Source organism: Ceratocystis lukuohia (genome assembly GCF_044167205.1).
Source record: "Ceratocystis lukuohia strain C4212 chromosome Unknown Supercontig2_pilon, whole genome shotgun sequence".
Taxonomy (NCBI): Eukaryota; Fungi; Ascomycota; class Sordariomycetes; order Microascales; family Ceratocystidaceae; genus Ceratocystis; species Ceratocystis lukuohia.
The window spans coordinates 4,018,011-4,041,392 of NW_027263521.1; the positions used below are offsets into that span (position 1 = coordinate 4,018,011).

Here is a 23,382-nt window from a genome sequence, read left to right on the forward strand (position 1 = left end):
TATCAAACTTGGGGTACGGCTTATTCCGTGCTTGGCTAGACTGTTCTTTAGTCCATGGAGAGACCATGAATCAAACATGCTAGTACATTGCTTCAGTATGACGCAAGTGCAGTAAGTTAGCCGGGAGTTAGGGCAGCTAACCACTCAGCCCCAAATCCACATTACATTACGGCAATCCTTGTATCTCATTGCGTTTGCTAGGGCTTCCTGTGATAACTCTGTCGCGAAACGTTGTTTGTGTATTAATGGCCTTTGGTCTCTCACTAGTTACATTGATCAGTCACATTAGGCACAAACCAAGTATACAGCCTGACGTATATCTGCTGTCGCATGTAGCTCTTGCTGTAGATATAGTTATGGTCTTCTATTAATGCAAATCAACACCTGCTAAGCTGTACTACAATAATCATCTGCAAGGATGCTAAAGCGTAAATTCGTTGCCTCCTTTATATCGTCTGTCGGATTCTAGATTCCAGTTAATGCCACGGGGTCAGCGACAACACCACGGGGCGTATGGCGTGGTGGGTATCCCTTTTTATTGCAAGTGGGCAATAACAAGCATTCCTCTTCCGTACGACCGCGACAGTAGATGCGCGGTGACCTTGCCAGAAAGCTAGCCTCGCTCGATCTTTCATACAAGCGAATCCAGCCTGTCTGCATCGGCTTGCGATTGAGAGCATCAGTCCAAGTTTTATACATGGCGAAGCTGTAGTCAAGACTGCAGCCTCAAGTTCTTCGAGTATACCGCGCAACGGCTGATCAACTAGACGATTGCTAATAAAGGCCTATCAAATGGGAGCTATTGCCCGTCCCATGGGAATTGAGGAGGAGTGACACCTGCCATGCCAAACCTATCTTTGGGTACTTGAGGAAGACTAGCAATTAAAGCCGGCAAAAGTTGACTTATCATTAAATATGAAGACAGTTAGTCGGAAAAGAGACTCATTTGATCTGAAGCATCATGTTGCTTAGCAATGCGCTTCAAAATTGGCGGCGTTACTGCAGGTGACACTGGCAGGATATTATGGCTGGTGGTCAAATAGTCCAGCCAAACCAAAAGATATCCGGTCCGCCCTCTCTAGAGCTGCTTGTGCTTCCCACGAATTTGCCAAAGGAAGGTCTTATCCTAATCCACGTAGCCTCAACCGTGTTCATATGATCAAGGGACGGTGCTCCAACCGACGCCGGCGAAGTGGGGAGCCCATAGATCTACGGTACCGGGACGGACCCCTGCGTGCTTATGTAATCACTAAACAACAGCCCCGCTTTTTTACTTCCTTCCAGTTCTCGAAGAAGTGATGCCGATGAGTCAGCATGCACGTGAACTGTTTTTAGGCACTTGAAGGGCCCAAAAGGCAAGAAAGATGGGAAGAAAGAAAAGGCAGCCCAGAACACACACAGGACAGAAGGGCGCAATAGAGGCAAATGCAAGGGCCGCCGAGAGGCCTGAGATATGAAACTGTGTTTTTAGTGAGGGAAAGTTGAGAGGCGGATGGCTGGTTTAGTAATAATAGATCCTCCTACATGTCACCCAGACGCTGCTGTTCGATAATTGGTACCATGCAGTATGTGTTGGCAGGCATCAGAAGCAAAATAACAAGGGCCTCTGCAGATGATGGGAACAGAGCATTTACGTGTGCGTGTTGTACTGTTGTATCTATGGACGCACACATGCATAAATGCACGTATTGCATGTACTACATGCTAGATATAGAGGGCAATGTCGGTAAGTGAGCAAATATAAAAAAGGAAAGGATAAAAAGTGAAAAATGAAAAATGAACAAAAAAGACAGTGGCTGAGTGAGGTACTGTGAGAGATGACCGGTGAGATGGAACAAGCCAGCAAACCATCAGGCAAAAGGAGTCGAAGCTTGAAGCTTTGAATTATAGACCAATCAGCACCACCAAGGGTCTGTGGTAAGATGCAAATCACAAATTGCCGGTACGTTGGCCGTGTGTTGGTCCATAGCTAATAACCAAGCATTGTGTTATTATTCACACTACATGGTTGGGCTCGCTCTACCAGCGGGACTAACTGGCGATGGGCGTCGAATAAGAGGAGAAGAAGGGGGAACGGGCGTAGAAGGGAGACAGCCAGGCGGGGAAGGGCAGGAGATTTGGGGTAGAGGTCGCAGACCGAATTGGTCCGTGAGTACCTTGCATCTCTTGTCAAGATGTACATCAATCAAACAAGACAAGAGGGCCGAAATTAACACAAAAGCATATATTTCCAAGTCTTTGCCAGCCTAACAAAGAGGGCGCTAGACCACAGCAGACACGCAAAGATCAGCTATGCAATCCCCCGCTCCCAAGATGTAAGAACAGCGATCTAGAGCAAGCCTGTTTGTTTAGTTCCCCTCCCTCCCTCCGCTCCGATGCAAATCAAAGCGAGCGTTGTATGTAGCAGCTGCATGATCAAATCAAGAACCTGAATTACTCGGGCAACTTGTTCTATAGCCTTCCAGATCCTTCAGCATTGTGTTTATCTTCTTGCTGTCGAAGTGAACGGCGTGCCTGTTCCTTGGACCAAGCAGCAAAAGGGGAAAAAGCGAAAAATGCAGCCCACCAATCCGAGCAAGCATAGACAGCGCATTGCAAAGGACAGCACATACAGCCAGCTTACATGTCTTGTGCAGTAACGAGACAGGCCATCAAGTGCAAGAGTGGAATGGAATGCCTGTGCAAAGCTTCAGCCTGATATTTATCTGACTGCATTAGGACACAAAAGATCAGATTGAGCGAGTGTGTGTACAAAACAAGCAATGTGCAAGAACAGACAGGCCCTTGCCTTGGTTGGTGGCTGTGAGCAGCCAAGCAGCAGGCTTCGCTGCTCAAACGCTGATGGGCTATACGCATATAGCGGATATATGCATGCTAGTAGTATAGCGACTGACTATACACATGCAAGCAAAAGCATAGTGTGCCTGTGCGTTGGTGATGTTGCACACATCAAAGCCTCTGCCAGTCTGCTGGTTTGTGGTGATGGGTTGATTCTAATGTAAAATTGCCGCAACTACCGGCGTTGAGCCACCAACATGTCGGAGCAACTACATTGTGTTGGCAGGGGAATCCGATCTCATCAAACCTGCCTAGGCTGGCTTCTTGGGTGCAATAAGGTTTGATTGGGATAGGGCTGAGAAGAAAAGCTGGTTGAGGAGGGGGTTGAAAGGAGAAGAGGCCGCGGCTTTGTGCCTTGCCTCTACCGGCTCTCCGTGATTCTGAGGTTGGGTTGGGCTTCTTTGTTATAGTATCACAGGAAATATTCTTCTGCGTGCGATTCCCTTGCCGCGTCTGATTGGACGCTTTTACCCTTGCTCGCCTCGTGTACAAGTACTTTGTAGCATTTAGGCTTCGTCTTTTTGTTGGCTGTGAGTGAGGGTTATTGCCTTGTGAAAATCCACGAATGACATCATCCAGGCCCAATTGGATGTGCAATTGTGCTGCATTTTTTTCTCTCAGGCTTCAGGCTTTTGGGGATATTGCCAGATGTATAATTCTTCTCCCACATCTAGTTTTCATTGCCACGATGAAAACTTTTTCGTCTTTCCTAAAAAAACATATGCGTCATCATCATCTTCTGCAATCTATCATCACCATCGCCGTTGTCTTTCTCTGTTTGTGCTGCTGCGGCAAGCTGCCTAAATAAAAACGCTAATTCCAAATTTTAGGCGTCAACCTGTTTTCTTCTTCTCCTCCGCCTTCCTTGTTTTCCGCCATCCGTGCCCCGGCCTTATAACCTCAAGGCTGAAGCCTTGTCGATTTCGACCATCTCCATTGAGCATTCACCATCTTGGCCAGATTTGCTCCTTGCTGCCCTTCCTAGTGTCCATTTGCTGATTATTCTCGGCTCTTTTCTTGCAGCTATCTTCCAGCATAAATATACATCAAAAAGCACGCCCCAAAAATATACGCACGCGCACGGCTCTTCGATATACTCGGAAGTCCAGCAGTCTCCCGTTTCTGTTACCAGCCCATCTCCCACCAGCTTTATTCCCTTATCCAGTCTTTTCCTTTTCGTTTTGCCCAGCCTTTCTTTCTCTCTGCATTCTGCTTTGCATTCTGCGTCTTTTCCATAATCGCTGTTCTTCTTTGGACGCTACTTTTCTGTGCGCTGGCAGGTCTTTATTGGCTCCTCCGACGTCCGACTCCGCATTCCTTCCGACAAACAATACATCGCATCACACACCACTATCATCCAGCCAAGTTTGTTTCATTTTTCGACTGCGCAGTTGCTAAACTTTGCTTCCATCTGTCTTCTCTGCTACACCTGATTTTCGCTGCCATCGCCTCTTCTTTCTCCTCGTCCTGCTTGCTGGTTGGTGGTGGCTTGTCCTGCTCTATCTTGGTCTGGTGCAATAATACTCTTGCCCTTGACAACTAGTTTTTGAGCGGCGTACACAAAAAATATAAAAAAAAAAAAACAAAAAATTAAAGACAAAAAAAATAAAGAGAAGAAAAGAAACGTACACATACAAACATTCATATTCATTCATACACACGCAGACACGGACGCAGGCGCATCAGACGCACATAACACGTACAATTAGCCACCCTTGTCGACAGGCCCTTCTACCTGCTGCTTCCGCCTTTGGTTCTTGATTCATCCACCCATCCCATCACCTTGCCCTTGTCTGGACAGCCGATCGCCACCGCATCAAACCGACTAGGCCAAGAAGACTCGCATTTCTAGTCTCAGGGCCTTGGGTCTATTTATTTACAGACATCTTGTCTCTACGGGATCTTATTTTTGTCTTCTCTTGAATCTCCCGTTTTTTCTCCTACTTTCTACTCAGTACAATCAATATTCTGTTGCAGCTTTTCGTCCGCCTTGTTTTCTTTGTCCTTTTATCAACAGCCCAAATTCATTCTGCGTCTTTTCTCTCTGCTTAGCCTGCTATTCTTGTATTGATCTTCTGTTTTGTTTCTTTTTGCTCTTCATATTCGATCTACTTCTTGCTTTCTTGGAAATGGCCTCTAGCCACCCGTTTCTTCCCTATATCTTTGCTCAGATGACACCGCCTGTATCGCCAGTTCCCGCAACCACCACCCCTCTCCTGGGTGACTTCTCTGCAGTTCAAAATTTCCTCCAACAGAGCATTTGCCAGCGAGACTCTAAAAAGGAACGAAAAGAGCGTCCTCAAATCCGGCACCAACGTTCACAGCGCTCACAATGTAAAGACCCCCCGGCCAACCGTGCCTCGTCCTCGTCCTCGCCCTCGCCCAGATATGATCACCCCAAATCATGCTTAGAGAACCTCCCCGTGCGTTCGCCCCCCGTGCGTTCTCCCAGGCGCTCGCCATTTTCCCCAGCTTCCTCCAGAGCAGTAAACCCTAGCCTAGTTGGTGAAGACCTTCGTGAGTCCTTTAGGTCTTCCCCGCCTCCTAGTCACAGTGCTACCCAACGAATCAAGAGTCGTACCTCATCGGGTGCCCAGTTTGACATCCCCCAAGATACAAAAAGACATGGCAACTTTGGTCCTGCCATAGCCAACTATCTTGAGAGACTGCCTGATACACCAGCGCCCACTCCACCACCCCCGTATTCTAGTACACTTCAAGGCCAGGCCCCATCACACACGCCCGTCCAGCCATTCTCCTTGCCTACTAGCACTAGTGCCGCAACTACGGCTACCACGGTCGTCCCATCCAACTTTCCCCCCTCCTCCACCACCTCTAGCACAGCCTCTTCTTCTTCTTCTTCCGCATCCGCTTCTGCTTCTGCTTCCTCATCTACCAAAAAGACCTCCACCCCCCCAATTACCATCCTCCAGCACCCGGTTGCTAATGTCTCATCTCCTCCTAAGAAAGAGAAGAAGAAGAAGCTCCCCTCAGCTGAAGCCTCATCCGGCGTGTCTCTTAATATGAGCTATCCGAGTCGCTCACCTACGCGGCACCCAGGAGCAGATATTCACATCTCTGCTTCTGGCTCTTTGCCCAAGTCAGCCCAATTTAAAACCTACCTACGTTCCCTCAAAAAGAGTGACGCCAGCTGGGCTACGTCGATACCTTCAGCTGCGCGTCCTCTCCACGTCTTTGTCGACATGTCCAATATCATAATTGGATGCTACGACGCATGCAAGTCCGAAATGGGTCTTCCCAAGAATCAGCCATTTCCCACTGCACCTAGCTTTAACTTTTCAGCCTTCAACAAGGTCCTCTGTCGTAGCCGCCCAGTTGCCCGTTGTGAACTAGCCGGCTCTACAAGCAAACCCAACCATTGGCCAAGCTATGCGATCGATGCCAAAAAGGCTCACTATGATGTCCACATCCTCAACCGCACAGTCACCGACGTATCCAAGTCTTCTCATAGTAGCGGCTCCAAGGTAAATCTTGGTGGCCGCGAACAATGCGTTGACGAGCTCTTGCATCTGAAAATGGCGCAGAGTGTGCTTGATGAGGAACTACCTGGCGTCATGGTACTCGCGACTGGTGATGCCAATGCTGCTCAGTTCTCTGATGGCTTTCTAATGGCTGTTGAGCGGGCCCTCAAGAGGGGCTGGGCTGTTGAGGTCGTGTCTTGGTCCGAGACCATGTCACATGCATGGCTCGACGATGATTGGTGTGCGCAGTGGGAAGGCCGCTTCCGCACCATCGAGCTAGATCCGTTTCTAGCCAAGTTTGTTGGCCAGGAGATTCTACGGCCCACAGCGTCCTAGTCAGCATCTTGTTGCTTCCTGTCTTGCTCAGCAAAAGTTTGGCATTTGGCCGTTGTTCTTGTCCGCCATCGGTCTCGTTATCATTCATTTGCTCAGCAATAACTTGGCTTCGGATTGGGTGCTTCTTGTATCAGCCTGGACAGGCTTCTAACACCCCGACTTGGCCTTTTGATGATTGGCATTTCACCGCAATCGCTCCCCTTTTGAGGAGGGATGTTACTGCCGTCAAAACAAGCAAACCTGTGTAATTGCAGTACCTGTGTGACATGACTCGGCTCGGTGTAGTGCAAGTGGATATCCACATATGCATGGAATTTAACAGACAGCAGTTTCTTTGTCCTGCTTCTACGTTTATACGTTTTATGACACCTTAGTTGTGTCCGATCTACATCTTCAAGAAAGAAAAAAATAATAAAAAAAGGCCCATGTCCTCTTTGATATCAGGACACCACATTCTTTGCAGCCATTGGCTAGCGTTCTTTACTTTCTAGATTGGGCAGAAGCTGCAAGCTACAGCTTGCTGACTTTGTACATTCATTCATTCATTACTCTTTTTTGTTAGGGGGTTTTTTTTTTTTTCCTCTCGTCATTCATTTCTTTTCTCCCGTTTTTACGTTTCTGAAACGACCTATGATGTCACTTTTACTACAGTTCAGATTGTTGGTATTCCACATGTTGCTGCCACAATGCATGCTCACACCAACCTGCTCACCAAAACGCTTGTCTTGCCGTTCTCTTGCCTCTAAAGGACTCTGTCTCATATGTCCGTATCTAGACTTGCTATTTCTTGGTCTTGTTTTCTCATTTTTGCTATTTGTCGTTATGGCCGTTATGATTTGATGATATACGCAGGCACCCAACCAATCCCGCTTTTTTTCTTTTTCGCACTTGATGGTATCTGGAACTGGGCTTTCACATTTGTGCATTTTCCATAGCCCTAGATAAGCTATCCCCTCTCCTTTTATTGTTTCTGTTTTCTTTTTTTTTTTTTGCTTGGGGCTATTATTCCCGAGTATTGGTGTTCTTCCCTGACTAATACCAACGTTCCCGCATGGTTGTAAGTCTCTTCTTCCATGATACACCTGTTATACTCACATCTTGATGTCTATCTCCATATATCATCATCGACACTCTCTTCGAAAGGGGGCTCATCTATTTCAAGGAAAAGCTAGACACAATGTCAACATCAATATTGAATAGGCCTGGCGCCTGGTGCTATTTGTGGGCAACTTGTGGGCAACTCTCTCATCTCACCGGACAGACTGGTCTGTTAACAAATACACTATCCCACCCTGAGAATCCTCATTCTTCTCATTTGTCTCTCTCATCTTCTGTTTACCAATGATCAAGCCTTGGACGTGAATTGGACATGCATAGAACCTAACGTGATAGGAACCCATGTACAATACTTCCATACCATAGCCTGCTAAACTAATCCCCAATTAGACTTTATGCCATCATGTAGATCTGTAGTCTCTCCTCGCAATACGAGCACACAACGCCCTGTTGCACCACCTAATGGGTCCCTTGGTTTTTGTTTTCTGTTCTTTTTTTTTTTTCTTTTTTCACAGGCACTGCTGCTGTCTCGGTTTCAGTCTGGCCCTAGATGGTGGTGAGTCCCTAGACAGCAAGTGAGTGAAGTGAGTAAGCATCCAAGCCACAAAGGGCATACTCGCCCCTCGCCCCCAATGCCACTTTCTCTAGATCCATTCCACCTCTCTCCCTAGCTATTGTGTGTGTAGTGGGCGGTTTCTTCTTTTTGTTTTCCTTCCCTTTTGGCCCCAGTTTCCTCAAGGGGCTATCTGTAGAAGGCTTCTGCGAGGGGTTGTAGCAAGGGAGATTCCGCTAGTTCGCAGCAGGCAGCTATATACGCGTTATGTTAGGGGAGGGAGAGGAGGGGCTTGGAAACAGCAGATAGCAGGAGTCATAGTCGGCTGGCCACCGCGAGCATCGTCATGGATCTAGATGGACGCATATGTATAACCCCAAAGAGCTATTGTAGTTATCTTTAATAACGAGGGCTAATTTCACCCTTTAATTCTGCACCACAAGCAAGATAGAACGAAGAAAACATCGAGAATCATATTGGGACAGTAAGTAAAAGGGAAAGACTCCATATGTAGATAACAGAAAAAGCAAAAGAACGATAACAATAGCCGAGCCGACAAGAACAGAATCAGGGAAAGCAAGGGAAAGGGACAAAAAACCAGGACAGTAAAGAAGTCTAATGGCAGCTATACGATGGCGAACAAGCAAACAGTACACAAGGCGAATGGGAAGAAAAGATTCAGGTCGTTCGTGGGTCGTGCAAAAGAGATTGTCAGCCCAGCAGAAGCAAAATAAAAAACAAGACAAATAAGCGGTAAGGGGTCCAGAGGAGGGCATGAAATAGAGAGGGGACATGTAGGAAGCGAAAGATTGAGAGCAAGGAAAAAGCATCATCTGTTTTTTTTTCAAAGATAATGCGCTTATTTCGTTCTCAAATCGATGGCCAGCTCCGACACAGAAAAGGTGACAAAGCCGTCAGAGTAGTAAGCTTCGCTTCCAATGGACAGATGGCCGAGGTAGTCGGTATCCGAGGGATAGCTATCGCCTGTCATGGACAGAATCTTGGTGACCAGAGGCAGCACATCGGTATCGATCTTCTCAACAGCAGACGCGGGAACCCAACTTAGCACGTTCTGGCCCAAGAAGTTCTGACCGGTGTATAGGGAGCTAGAAATGGGAGAAAAGGTTGCAAGTCAGCGAGTGCAATTATAGAACAATGCTGTGAAATGGAGAAACTTACAAGGTAACGTCACCAACAGTCTCTGTAGCGACAGCACCTCGACTCAAACCAATGGGCTGAGTAGCAGCACCAATGGCGGCAAACCACACCATGATTTCGTAGCCAGCCTGACTCGAGTTCTGGGCCTTGGTGCTGTCGGAATCAATAAACAAATCCATGGCAACGTTGGCGTTGAGCGAGTTAGCAGCCAGAGAAGTTACGTCGGTAGTTTCGGCGGTCTCGTTGCCTTGGCCATATGTCCAGCCAAAGATGAGGTTGAAGGTAGTGATGTCAGACAGGCGGTCAGGGAGAACCTTATCAATCATGGCATTGGGGAAAGCGTGGACGGGCTGGGTATCAGGTCCTTGAGTGTACGACCAGGTAGTAGACCATAGAGGAGCAGTAGTGTTGGTAGCATAGGTGCCATTGTTGTTGGCGGTGACCTGCGAGAAGGGCAGGTTAGCATGTGAGCATGGTCAGATGTCGGAGAGCACTCGAGCCAAGGACTGATGATAGCCTCCAGGGCGGCAAAACTTACGTTCATGCAAAGACCACCCACGGTATTAGCGTCGATACCCCACTGGTTGGGGTTGACTAGAAATCAGAAAAATCAAGCGGTTAGCCACCGGATGCCTATGAACAACTAGTAGTGTGTGACACATGTGCAGGCAAAACTTACAGGTGTACTGCATGCCCTTGGCCGGAGGAGTGATGCCGACAGTCTTGTCACAGTACGTGCTAGTAATGACTTTGTTGTCGGTTCCAGACCACGGCCCGTTTCGGTTGCCCTCGCCAGAGCCCATGCTGGGGTCCCAGGGCTGGATGGCAAACAGGACTGCAAGAGTGACGCCGACGGGCAAGCCCATCATGGCGCCGTTGACGATCCACCGTAGACTAATCATGTTTGCAAGATCGCAGTTGTGTGTGTGTGTGTGTGTGTGTGTTGTGGATATGTGCAAGTGCAGGGCACAGTATGAAAAGAAGCACAGCGAGCGTGGTGGTAGATGGAAAGAGAAGTACGGGAGTAGCGAGACTGATGCGATTGCCTGTCGTGAGGGCCAAGTCAAGAGGATGATGAGTAGTGGCAGTGAGACAATGCAGCCAGCTATTCTAAATGAAGCCAAGCAGAAGCAAACCAACAGGACGGACGGAAGGAAAAAAAGAATGAATATGGCTTTAACGAGAGGACGACGACTGATATCCAGAATTATGGGTGTAGAAGGGGGGGGAAAGAATTAATAGGAGAATAACTAGAGCACGAAGTGGTAGACGACAGGAAGGGAAAAAAAAGCCCAAGTCGACGAGAGGCAGGCCTTCGAAGGCGGTGAGATATCAGAGGCAGAAGAAAGCCCTTGTGAGTGGTTGCCTTCTCGGCGAAGCAGAGAAGCGATGATGGAAACGAGCGAAGGAAAGAGCGGCAGAATTGCCAATGCAAGATCTCAGTGACAGCGAAAGGCGAACGAATAACTATTGGCGGTGAGCATTAAAAAGAAAAGAAAAAAAAAGAAGCAGAAGAAGAACAGAAAACATGTTCAGGTAGCCAGCCGTAGTCGATGTTGATAGGAAGGCAAGACAGCAACCAAAAAGAGGTGGCCCCGCTAACTAGACAGGTGAAGTGCGCTGTAAGTCCCGGTAGTGTTTATTTGTGTTTGGTTAATTTTCACTATCTCTGCTCTATTTTTGCCTTAAACTCGGCTGCTCCCTGTACGCAAGAGAGTTTTGGCCATAGAAATGAGCCTCGATCGATCTCTTCATTTGGCTGTTTTTTTTTTCTAACAGTAGCTAACCGATGATGTAAAAGCGAGATCCGACCACTGAAACTATAGCAGCTCTGCAGGCCAGTGCCCTCTGTGGATCCAAGCCACGCATCGGCCCAGCAGCCCCTAAATCCTCTGAAAAGACACCGAGGCTGCTGAGTGTACAATAGCTAGCTTAGCGCCTTGCGGGCCCCTACGCTGGGATTCTCCCTCTAGAGCGATTCCACTGAACATGTTGGTATCCCTCATTTTCAGCCACTAGCATAAATGTTTGGTGAGTGGACACTTCATTGCTCGTTTAGCTTTTTGCGAGCAATAAAATCCGTAAATGCTGGAGGCAAAGTCAACATAAACATGGGAAAAATAAATAAAAGGAAAATAAAAGGAAAATAAAAAGGAAAATAAAAGGAAAATAAAAGTAAAAGGCTGGAAAGGTCAAAGGACTGAGAAAAAGAAACAGGACGTGCTAAAAGCAGAAAGAAATAAAATGGAAAGAAAATAGAGAAAGGATAAAGGATCGAGGATAGAGAATAAAGTAAAATAAAATAAAATAAAATAAAATAAAAACTAAAAGAAATAAAATTCAAAACATCAAAAAATAAATAAAGGAGGGAACAAACTAAAAAATAAAATAAAATAAAATAAAAAGGCATATAAAATACATACAGCACATAGGAGGACCCCACTGTATGTTCTTCCCCCTCCTCCTTCTTCCCCCTCCTTCGTCTCCCTCTTGTCTTCGGCCGTGATGCTATTTTTATGTCCGCGAAATATACCACGTACCGTTATCCGCTTTCCCCACCGATTTGCATCTTGTTGTCCTGACTCTCTGCTGTATTTCGCTTCGTTCTATTCGCGTTCTGCTGGCTGGCGTCAGGCCCCCCCCCTCCCACCTCCCGTTCTGTCTAGCCCTTTCCCCGAGCCTCAATGCATGTCAAGCCAGGCGCCATGGCCAACCGAAAAAGAAAAAAAAAAAAAAACAATGAGTGAGCTCGAAGGCAGAGGAAACAAAAATTCAGGCAGAGGGGCACAGTTGTGAACCGAGCCCTGTTTCTTACAAATCTCTTCCGCTTCTGCTGGTTCCAGCATTTCTTCCCTTCTAGTCGAAGATGCTGCTACCCACTTCCCAGCCAGTTCTACCGCCCTACCACCCCCAATCATGCGAAGTGAGCTTTTTTATGCATCGGTCAACCTCGCAAAGACCTCGGTTTATTCTCAAACCCCATTACTCGTATTTGGTGTAGCTAGAGCCTCCTCGCTCTCTGTCACTTCACTGGCCTCGATTACCGCCATCATCTGAAATATTAAACCCTGAATGTGCCTGGGAGACAGACCACAGCCCGCCATCTTCTGCCTCGTTTGTCTCTGCCAATTATTACTCCGCTATATTTGGTTACTTGCTTGTCTCAGCTATAACAATAACAACAACAAAGCCAACGGCTACGGCTACGGCTACGGCTGTGGTCTGTCGTAGAGTAGACAACAGCAAACTACGCTCGCAAGTAAGTCGAAACAAAAATATGTAAATACTGCGTGTTGGATTGCATGTAGAGCGCTTCTTGGGGTTTTAGTTGGAAGCATTGGCTCGAAACAATAATAACACGCTTGTTGGCTCTCGGACAAGCGCCGGCAGACCCGATAGTTCTATCCACTATGGCCCCTTCCCTGAACTCGACCTCCATTTTCTCTTGCAATGCTCGTCTTCTTGTTGCATTTCTAGAGTGGGTCACAAATAGCTCAACCTCTCGTTGGATTCCGGCTTGTTCTTCCTGCGCCCTTTTGTAAGTCTAGACGCAACAGCTGAACAAACTAAGTAAGGCTCTAGCCACCATGTCGCCATGTAGCCGAAGCCGCGCACATCTTGACAGAGTAAAGCTGCCCCTTGCCAGTGTCCTGGACGTGGGTAACATGGCGTCAACACTCCGGGGGGTGCAGAGCAAGAACGCCACCGTACTTCCCGTGGCCACACATGTCATCATCACAACACAGACTCTTGTGTCTTCCTCATGCCTTATCTTCGAAGTTTAGCCATGACACTAAGTGTTCGTCATAGCGCTTTGGCTCGCCTGAAAACAATCATCCAGAATGGCTGCTTATTTTAGGGAATAAATATTGATATCAGAATAATAAGAACCCCCCGTTGCACCTGGACTTTGTTACATTTGCCATCACTAGAACGCCGCGCCAATTATGACACTATCTATCTAAACAAGTGATACGAAGCACCAGTGTAGCAACCAACTCACTCGTGTTGGTCCTTTTTTCTTTCCCTGGTGATCTGCCGTTAAGCCCAAACCGCTTCTCTGATAACATGCAGTCTGCACATGGATTGGCGACGAGAAGAAAGGTTGTGAGTGGAAGAATAAAGCATATATTCGATACGGTTGACCAGACCCCCCTTCCCCCCCTTTGTTCGTATCGTGATATTTATATAGACCCTGTCAAGCGACAAGAGATTGGCTATCTAGAATTCCCCTTTTGTGTCACTCTGTTGTTTCGTGTATCTATTGATGTTGATGTGGCTGTTTTCTTTGTTCATGATATCGTACTCGCACGACATGACATGCCCGAGCACACGAAGGAAAATATGGCTTGAAACCTTGGTTGACGTGAATTCGAAGAGCATATAGAAGACACTCCTGGGTCCTGAAGAGCGAAACGCTCCAGGCGGGGCTCATACGAACACACAGGGCCACATGACTAATAACAGCCCTCGACAAAAGTCTGACCAGCCATATTATCTGAGTCTCAATAGGTAGTAGTGTATTTCATGGCGTTGTTTTTGCCGCAGCCTGTACTACTATCACATTAAAACATCACCGGCAGGAGTCCTCTTTCTTTCGTCATGACAAGCCGCTGGTTCTGTAGAAGAAGAGAAAAAAGGCGTGGCTAGTGCGGCGTCGCCCCTTGCTCGAACTACCGACAATCAATCTCGTATTATCCTGTCCAAAGTGCTTGATAACATGGACCTGAACAGGCTAGCGTTCCTCCATCTCCGTCCCAGATGCTAATGAAATGCTCCATAGCCCCACTGACACAAACAGCCAGGCTAGGGCTAAGCCAGCGTATAAGACTTTATTGAGAGGAACAAGGACCAAGTTCGCAAGATGCTGCCCAATTCTCAGCTGCAAGTCCAGCTTAGTGTCTAGTCTAGCATATATCCAGCCCTTAGCCCTTGCTTTACAATACGAACGCCCCTCAAGAATGAACTAATGTGTGGATATAAACCAAGCGGCGGGGGGAGGGGGGGGGGGGGCAACGATAGGGACTAAGTCGGGGTATTATGGAGGCTACTGCTGTACGAAAAAAGAAAAATGCAAGCAAAAGCTTTTGAGCCTCGCTTGGACTAGGATCGTCGATCAGTTCAGACACGACTTGACCTGGTTTTCTGTTGTTGAGGGAAGGGGTGTCGAGACCACGACCCTGAAGTGATACGGCAATTGCTATCTAGTACGAATCGGACATGGTATGGGTACGTGGAGCGAGCATGGAGGAGAATAGCATAGCTTGGGGGACAGCATAATATCAGGCAACTTCGTGACTATTTGTTCCTCCCCTATTTACATGAAGGTAACTCATGCCTTGCCCTCTAGTCATATTTAGTGGCTATCGTCGCATACTTGGGGCCAAATAACGGACGGCCCGTACAGACTGGGTCATTGACGGGCCAGTTAGCATTGGCTTGGCCTGATGGTACCGCCGTGGGAAGAGCTCTTTTAGAGCTCCGAGATATTTAGGGCCAAGAGAAATGGGTGGCATTTGAGCTACTGAAGCGGTCCAAGGCTTTATTTATGACAGGGGCGTAGCCAGGGGCGGGCAAACAGGGAATGAATAAATTGAAATAACGTGATAGAGATCAATTGTGTTTGCCTTTAGATGGTCGTTGGAACACGAAAAGAGATTGGCAGTGAATTAATGACCAGTAAAACCAAGAAGTCGTGTGTATATTGATGTTAAGGTGAATATTTTTTTTGGTGGATTTCTTTTATTCATTTTATTTTATTTTATTATATTTTATGTATTTTTTTCCATTTCCTTACTAAGTCTGGGTTGGAGGGGCTGAGCAGCACACCAGCGTTAGGGTTACGGGTCTGGAAACCGAGAACAACAGGCTTGCATATAATGAAAAGCAAAAGACCGAGGAACACTAGGTTGCAGCCTACTTATCATGATAACTATGATAACTTGCGAGATAAAGAGTAGAGTGTGCCAAGATAGGCAAGTACTCTGCAGCTCTCCTATCCCTATCTGCTTATGAAACCTCGCCTGGAATTTAAGCTGATAGTTTCCCAAGCCCCTTTTGTTGATTGTCGAGATTCTTGGTGGGCCATCGTGTCATTGAGAAACACCAGTCAGTAGGAGCGAGCGTGTACGAGATGAGATATACACGGCAACAGAGCAAGGAGACTGCTATTGAGGAAGAGGGATAGGGAGGGAGGAGGGGCGAGTGGGTAAAGAAAGCAATACGCAAGATTGCGCCTTCCCTATCTCTATGCTTTGGAACGAAAGAGCAGCCTTTAGGAAGGAAAGGCCCGTACGCCATCCTGGATCCCTTAGTAGAGGCTGACCAGCGGGGGCAGAGGGCCGTGGATCGCTTTTATCTCAACTTTTATTGGATATTTCATTTTATCGCGACACAAACGATCATATTTTATCGGTCTGTTTTCTTCTTATGTACCTGGTAGAATATTATTTTGCGGATTCTTCTACAACGTCAAGCCTATGATTCCTTTAGACAGAGCGATAAAATATGATAAATATATCTATCATCCATGCTTTCGTTGGTCGTCGTATTATCCCCTGCTATAAGAGAGAAAAAAAGAAAGAAAAAAACAGGGCACGCATAGGAAAGAGCTAGGCGGGCTTGAGGGGGGGCTGTTGCCTTTGTAATAATGCGAGCGCACTGTTCAATTCTTGTTGTGTGTTATGTCATTGGTTTGGGGGCAGAACCTTATGAAAACGATGGACGTCGTGGCTTTGAAATTCTGGGTTATTTTATTTTATTTTATTATTTTATTTTATTATTATTTCTTATTTTATTTTTTTTTATTTTTTATCATATTTATTTTATTTTTTCCCCCCAAGGGGCTATTTATTTATTGCATATTTATCAATGTATATTTTTGTGTAGTCCGAGACGACGTTGGCTCGCCGAGAGGACGCTGGATGCCGGGCTCTTCGTAGGTACTTGCTGTCTTTTTTTGTTTGACTGCTGCTTCTTTGGGGCAACTGCTCGTGTCCTCGAGTTCTTTATTATCTGTGGTAGTTGCTGTTTGTGTATTTAGTTCCCTTCCCTGTCTAGCCTTACTTGCTCACCACCTCCATTTTCTGCCGGTTTCCTTTTTGTCTTCCTCTGATATTCTCTTCTTCACCCCTCGTCCATCTTCTTTCTTTTCCTTCTTCTTTTTACTTTCGTTCTTCACCACTATTCATTCGCTACTGGCTTCGGTCAACCTCCTATTTTATTTCTCTTCCCCTCCCCATTCTCCTAATCCCGGAGTGTGTTCTTGTCGACCGCACTCGATCGCCCCCCCCCCCCCCCCCTTCTCTCTTATTTTTATTGTATCTGTACATCTTAATATGCGTGAGCTGTCCTAGACTTTTTGTTTGTTTTCCTATATCATTACCATCTCGTCTCTCGCTTCAACATCTTTATCAGGACTCTGCTTCCTACCTACGCTCGCTCAAACACCGTCCAAAAACCGCCATTCTACGAGGACGAAATCACTCGTCTGTTGGACCGGCTCTTCTACATCCACCTACGCAGCGGTTGTGATTGACACTATCGTTATCTCCTCCAGCGTTATAGCATCTTTTACGCACTTGTTATTATCTCGTTTCTACAGTTCCACTATATCCCTAATTCTGAGCCTCGTCTCACCTGGTATCTTTCGAATAGCTAGTGCACCGTCATTGTACGTTTTCTAGCTTTCAAGATGCTTGGCAATAACTCTCAGCAAAACCAAGGCTACGACCCGCAGCAACAGCAGCAGGCGTATGAAATTGACGAGATCCAGAACTCGCCTCCCCCACAGGCCTACTATGAGGAGAATCAGGTTCTCGGCCGCTCCATTGCCGGAAATTCTAGACCCTTCTCGCCCCAGAATGGCCAGCAGCAGCAGCCAGAGCAGATGTCCCCTTCCCAGATGCCTCAGGGCCACTCTCCAATCCCCCAGATTGCTGCTCCCTACCAGATGGGGTCATCACAGATCAACAGTTCTGGTGAGCTCATGAGCCCCTATGGCCAGGTCATGCCTCACAACCCCGACGGCCAGTCTGGAGGCTCGTCTTCCTGGGGTCCCTTATGGGCCCCCCCGGGATCGAGTACCACTCTGCGCTACAGTGTCCAGTCCTCGACCATGGATACCCCTTACCACTCTCGCCCGACAACGCCAACCGGCCGTGGCCGTGCTACCCCACAAGGTCTTGCGGCCAAGGGCGACTGGGGAACTTCAATGGTAAGTTACAATAATCTCCCAATCATAACTGTGTCGAAGAAAATTGGTTCATCTTATATCTTTAGCAGCCTCCTAGCCAGCTTTCTCTTGCCGGACTTCTCCCGGGAAAAAACCCCGAGGCCGGACAATCTGCCGACTGGAGCGGCAATTACAACATCTTGCAGCTTCATGAGCGTGACGATGCCAACATTATTAAGGGTTTCCGTCGTCACATCTTCAAGCTCACGCCTTTTCTGATTCTTCTTAGTATCATCACGTACATCTCGTATCTGAGCTACCGTGTTTACTGCATGGTTGACGCTCAGAAGAAAGCTGGTACCGTGTATTCCCAGGCCTGGGTCTTCGTGGCCATCGAGTGCTGTGTTGCTATTCCGTCCATTTCTCATAACATCTGGACTATGTGGTCGTTCAAGAAGCGTAACCGGCCTATGCTTCGTCTAGAGGGCGAAGAGGTTCCTTTCGTTGATGTATTCATTACTTGCTGCGGTGAGGATGATGATGTTGTCCTCGACACTGTCCGTGCTGCCTGTGAGCAGGATTACCCCCGCGATCGCTTCCGTGTCGTCATCCTCGATGATGCCAAGTCTGCTTCTCTGGAAGCCGGTGCCCAGGCCCTGGCTCTGACATACCCCAACCTGTACTACATGGCCCGTGTCAAGATCCCTGGACAGCCCCATCACTTCAAGGCTGGCAACCTAAACTATGGTCTTGAGCAGATGCACCATCTCCCTGGCGGCGCTGCCCCGTTCATGGCTGCCCTGGATGCTGATATGATTCCCGAGCCCTTCTGGCTGCGCGCTATCCTGCCCCATATGCTCCGCGACCCGAAGATGGCCCTGGCTTGCCCTCCTCAGCTATTCTACAACACACCTCCTGCTGATCCTCTGGCCCAGTCTCTGGACTTCTTCGTGCACGTTGTTGAGCCTGTCAAGGACTCTTTGGGTGTTGCTTGGTGTACAGGCTCGGGCTACATCGTTCGCAGAGAGGCTTTGGATGACATTGGCAACTTCCCCCTTGGATCTCTAGCTGAGGACGTGGCTACCTCGACTATGATGTTGGGCAAGGGCTGGCACACTGCTTTTATCCACGAGCCTCTTCAATTCGGTACGGTTCCTGAAGACTTTGGCAGTCACTTGAAGCAGCGCACCCGCTGGGCTATTGGTACCATCCAGACTTCCATCAAGCTCAACTTTTGCTTGTGGGGTGCCGCTGTCGAGAAGATGACTTTCGCCCAGCGTTTCTCCGGCTTCCTGTACGCCGCCTTGTCGTTCTTCACCATCATTGTGTCGATTTCTCTGTTTGCTGTGCCCATTGTCTTGATTATGCAGAAGCCTCTGGTTGCCTATGCCAACAACGACCAACTGCTGTGGCTGATGCGTGGTGCTATGGCTACTGTCCTGACCAACCGTATCTGCGAACTCACCATGTTTGCCCCTGCTGGTTACCACACTGGCCAGCGTCTCTCTCGCTACCAGTTGTGGATGGCTCCGTACATTGCCATGTGTATCATCCGTTCCTTCATCCTGCCCTCGTGGCTCGGCGGTCAAACCCAGGCCTTCAAGCCCACTGGTTCGCTCTCTTCGGCCCTGAATGAGCGTGAGCACGACAGTCGCAAAAACATGTTTATCCGTTTGTGGGCTATCCTGATCAACTACATGGCGGTTTTCCACCTGGTATTTGTCTACTTTACCCTCGTCGGTGTCACTACTACTACTTTCCGCTGCTTCGCTATCGAGACTACTACCAAGGCTGAGCTCAGATGTATGATCACCCATGCTTTCTGGCCTCCTGTCACCTTTCTGTTCACTGTCAACTCCATGTGGACTCCCATTTCCTATGCCATCGACCCTCCCTCGATGCCCCCTCGCGAGCACCTTCTGGACCGTGACCCCAAGACTGGTGTTGCCCACCCCACTGCTGAGAGCAAGAAGATTGCCTTTGCTGGCCAGGCTGCGTGGTTCGAGTTCGAGTACTCCCTGACTACTGCCTTCACCATCCTTGTCTTTGCTGCCTCTTTCTGGTACTTCTAAACACCCAAAACTTACACCCTCTTTTTTCTCATTGAAATAGCTTTTTGTTCATAGCTGTTGTGAAGGGGAAAGAGCGAGATGAGCTGACGAATTTGCCATGTCATGTGTCTTGTCTGATCTTCTGTCGTTTTTTGTTTTCTTGTTTTGTCATCCTCATTTTTTGATTTTTCGACTTCTATAAACCGTCTACCGTACTCGCAACTCGCCACACGCCCGTCTCCCGTCTGCAGTTTTTTCTTCTTTTTCCTGTTTTGCTTTTCCTTGCCCTTCATCTGTGCACCTAGAGGTAAATGTCTTTTCTTGGGGGTCATCATCTGTCTCTGTTTCTTGCGTTGTATTATCTTGGGACTGATTTTGAATCGGACTGGTCCTTTCTCTATCTTCGTTGCTCTTGTCTGATTGTAACTCGTGTCTCATTTTCCTATCTTATTTCCCTACTTTTCTTTTGCTTAACCTCTGATATACTTCTTCTACAATACTTGTCTCTGTTAAGCTGCTTGAATCTTGCCTGTGTCAAAGTGTAGTGTATGTTTGCTGCGGCACCGTCTGAACTGATGTGCTAATTTCCACATTTGCCAAATGTCTCTGGACCAGTGTGTCTATCTCATGAATATAGGCATTTGAAAGATGCTAGTGCCCAGGTTCAACGCAGTTGAGGGCGGCACTACACGAACTTTGACGTTTATCGTGTGTTGTTTGTCTATTTGCCTCTGGGTGGACATGATCTCGTCCCGGCTTTGTTCTGTAGAGCCTCCCCTTCCCCTCCCTACATACATAGCGTCTACAGCTGAGTGAAGTGACAACAAAAATGGAGAGGAAAAAGCAAAAACAAAAAAGCCTTAGTCGGTCTTACACTGTAGACAGACTGAAACTAACCTAGCTGATTACGCTAGCGCGGGTAGTAGGAAAGCAACTAAAAAAGGGGGGAAGCAAATTCTTTTCTTTTTCTCCCCATCATAATGGGGATTGAGAAGAAAGGGATAACAAGGGAGGGTGAGATTGTGCTAGTACAGTACAGGTACATACAGGTAAGGTTGGGCACACTAATGTACTACGTTACGTCCCCATGTCCTAGTATGCACCAAGTCTGCATTTTCCATGAGTTAGACAAGCCACCGACTCTATGGGAAAAGGCGCAAGGCACGAGACGCCAGGAGGCTCTGCTCTTGTTCTTGTTTGCCGAGAACTGTGTCTTGTTGGTACAGGCTGACAGGTTCTAGCAGGTGCTACAAAGCAACTTGGTGCCCTCTACCAAACCGGACTGCTTGCTGCTTTCAATACAAGTCTGGTCTAACGGGCTGGAGACAACGCGGGACTTCGAGTCCCAGTCCCGGCTTATGCTTATGTACGCATGCCACATAACATAGATTCATTTGCCCGACGGGGCCGGAGGAATAGAAAAAACGCCGCATGTCCGGCCGTCCGTTCTCGGAAAATTAAAAGGGCAGCAAGGTAAAAGTAGAAAGATTCTTTGCTTTCCATCTCCACTTCATCATGCCTTACCTGGTCTGTGAACCCTTTCCCCGTCGTCTATGAATTAATGAGCTTGGGCGAAGCAAAGCTTGGATGGGAAGGAGGAAAGCGAAGAAGAAAACGAGAGAGAGAGGGAGAGAGAGAGAGAGAGAGAGAGAGAGAGAGAAAGAGAAAGAGAGAAGAAGAAGCATAGAGGACTCACGACCCGACAGGGAGCATCTTCGTGATGAGGAAAGAACCCCCGAAATACATGGAACCTTATGCGGTTTGTAATAGTCCTTACTTGGGCTATGCCATTCTTCGCGAGTATGTAGGCTTGTGCCAGTAAAGCACAAGTTTCTCTTCCCTGATGGGGCGCGCAGTGCAGAGGCGTATAGAACGCTATGAAAACCAAAATTCCACACACTTGAGCTTCCGCAGGTCAGTGAGACAAATCACTAGCCATGTACCCAATAATACTGGGTTCTCTTCCTTGCCCCTTTTTCCTTCCTCTTTGCATAGTTTTCTTGTCGGCGGCTGTGGCTGTTTAGCCACTTTCTAGTTTTTGCCTCCTCCACCCTCACCTCACATAACACCTTCCCTTCCGTAGAATTTAATCCTGATCGTATTAGGGACATATGGGTAAAGGGTGAACACGATGTCTATTGTGTTATGTACTATCTTGTGACTAGGCTACGCAGGCTTGCATTGCCTCTGCCCCCGAACAACACAAAAATTCTCACGCCACTTGTTCCTCCTTGCCCCCCCCCCCCCCCCAGGGCCTTTTTGTTCCCTGGCCGTTGTTCTTTTTCTCCCCTACCCGCCGAGCCCCCGAATTCCTGCGTATAGCTAAAGATTAAGGTACTGCGGAAATGAAAGGAGAAGAATTATGTGCCTTGTTAGCATGAGGCCTATAGTTACAGTGAAGACCGCCTGTAATCAATATTTCTTTAGTGCTCATAGGCTGTCTCGTATACTTGGAATTGAACACCAAGACCTTGTTCCACCGTCCGGATGGATGAAACCTCCCTTACATAAGTGTTTGTTTGCTCTTCTGATTGGTCTGCTGTCATCTGCCCATCAAGGCCGAGTCCAAAGCCGCTCCGTATTTCTATACCCTTTTAGGGAACTGCCCTATTAGGAAAATACCCCATTAGGAAGCTACCTGTTTAGGAAGCTACCTATAAAGGAAATCGACAACGACATCCCATAGGGCTTTTTATTATTACGTTTCCCCTTGTCGCTTCTCTTTGTTGTCCATGTCGCTTAACTTTGAACTTGCTAGCTAGGATTTGGACGTCTAGCCTGAGCTTTTCCCTGTGGCCAAAAGCTCTTCTCTTCCTTCCTTGCCTTGTTCGGTTCTCGCTCCTCTCCTACATCTTTTCTAGGAGAGAATTGCTACAGTTTTAGAACCATCTCAAGGACAGACCGATGGTCTCAGTGCGTGCGGCTTTCTTGTCTTTTCTTAGCTATTTTCTATGTCCTTCCTGTTTGTTGTACATATGGGCTTGACAGCACAATAACGGTGATGCTTCGAGATCTGTGCTTTCCTGCGTTCAAGGAGGAAGTTTACTACGAAATATGCAGATGCAGCCCGTGATCATTTAACAAAGCCAAGTGCGAGAGTTGCATGATGAAGAGTTCTTGTAGTCTTCGCCTCTTTTCGCTTCTCTTCCCTCTGGAATCTATCTGTCTTACTGCATGCATTAGCACATGATACAACATGTGGTATGGCTTGGTATTGAAAAGAAAAAAAGCAAGTTCTAAAGGGGGAGGAGAGCTTGTTTTTTACTTCGTTGCAATGATATTTAAGCGGGTGAAATTGTCTGTAGCATTGCATGTGTAATATAGCAAAGCCATATATAGCACTCAGGAACCGGAATGAGATGAAGGCACATCAGAAGCAACACAACATCTTGCTATTAAACGAAAAAAAAAACAAAAAAACAAAAACAAACACAAAACAAAACAAAATAAAGGAAGCCTCCACTAGAGATTCAGGGAGAACTGCCCAAGTCTACAGCACCAGCCCCCTACATAATGGCGTTGTAGTGTATGAACATGAATAATGATAACAAGCAAACTCCACTGGGTGGGGGAAAAGGGATAGATAGCTGTTGTCTAGAACTTAGTCTAGGCTTTTGTTTGTTTTTCTTTCTTTCTTTTTTCACTATGGTTATCTATCCCTTCTTGTTTTCTCCTGTTGTGTTGTATTGCACTGCACATCCACGTACTACATGGTAATATACTGGTAAGCAGACA

The 23,382-nt window shown here is 47.4% G+C and overlaps 3 protein-coding genes across 3 annotated transcripts; 2 read left to right on the forward strand and 1 right to left on the reverse strand.

Annotated features, from left to right (window-relative positions):
- Window positions 1–4,967: 4,967 nt before the first annotated feature.
- Window positions 4,968–6,656, forward strand: HOO65_020994 (uncharacterized protein; the record flags this gene model as incomplete). Its single annotated transcript, XM_071000211.1, has 1 exon — window positions 4,968–6,656. The coding sequence occupies one exon, from the start codon at window positions 4,968–4,970 to the stop codon at window positions 6,654–6,656; it is 1,689 nt and encodes a 562-aa protein (XP_070861632.1).
- Window positions 6,657–9,124: 2,468 nt separating this feature from the next.
- Window positions 9,125–10,325, reverse strand: HOO65_020995 (concanavalin A-like lectin/glucanase; the record flags this gene model as incomplete). Its single annotated transcript, XM_071006852.1, has 4 exons — window positions 9,125–9,371; window positions 9,445–9,866; window positions 9,962–10,017; window positions 10,103–10,325. 4 exons carry the CDS (start codon window positions 10,323–10,325, stop codon window positions 9,125–9,127), a joined length of 948 nt encoding a protein of 315 aa, XP_070861633.1.
- A 6,791-nt stretch (window positions 10,326–17,116) lies between these two features.
- HOO65_020996 (putative cellulose synthase 2) lies at window positions 17,117–19,668 on the forward strand (the record flags this gene model as incomplete). Its single annotated transcript, XM_071006473.1, has 2 exons — window positions 17,117–17,638; window positions 17,704–19,668. 2 exons carry the CDS (start codon window positions 17,117–17,119, stop codon window positions 19,666–19,668), a joined length of 2,487 nt encoding a protein of 828 aa, XP_070861634.1.
- Between the last annotated feature and the right edge of the window lie 3,714 nt (window positions 19,669–23,382).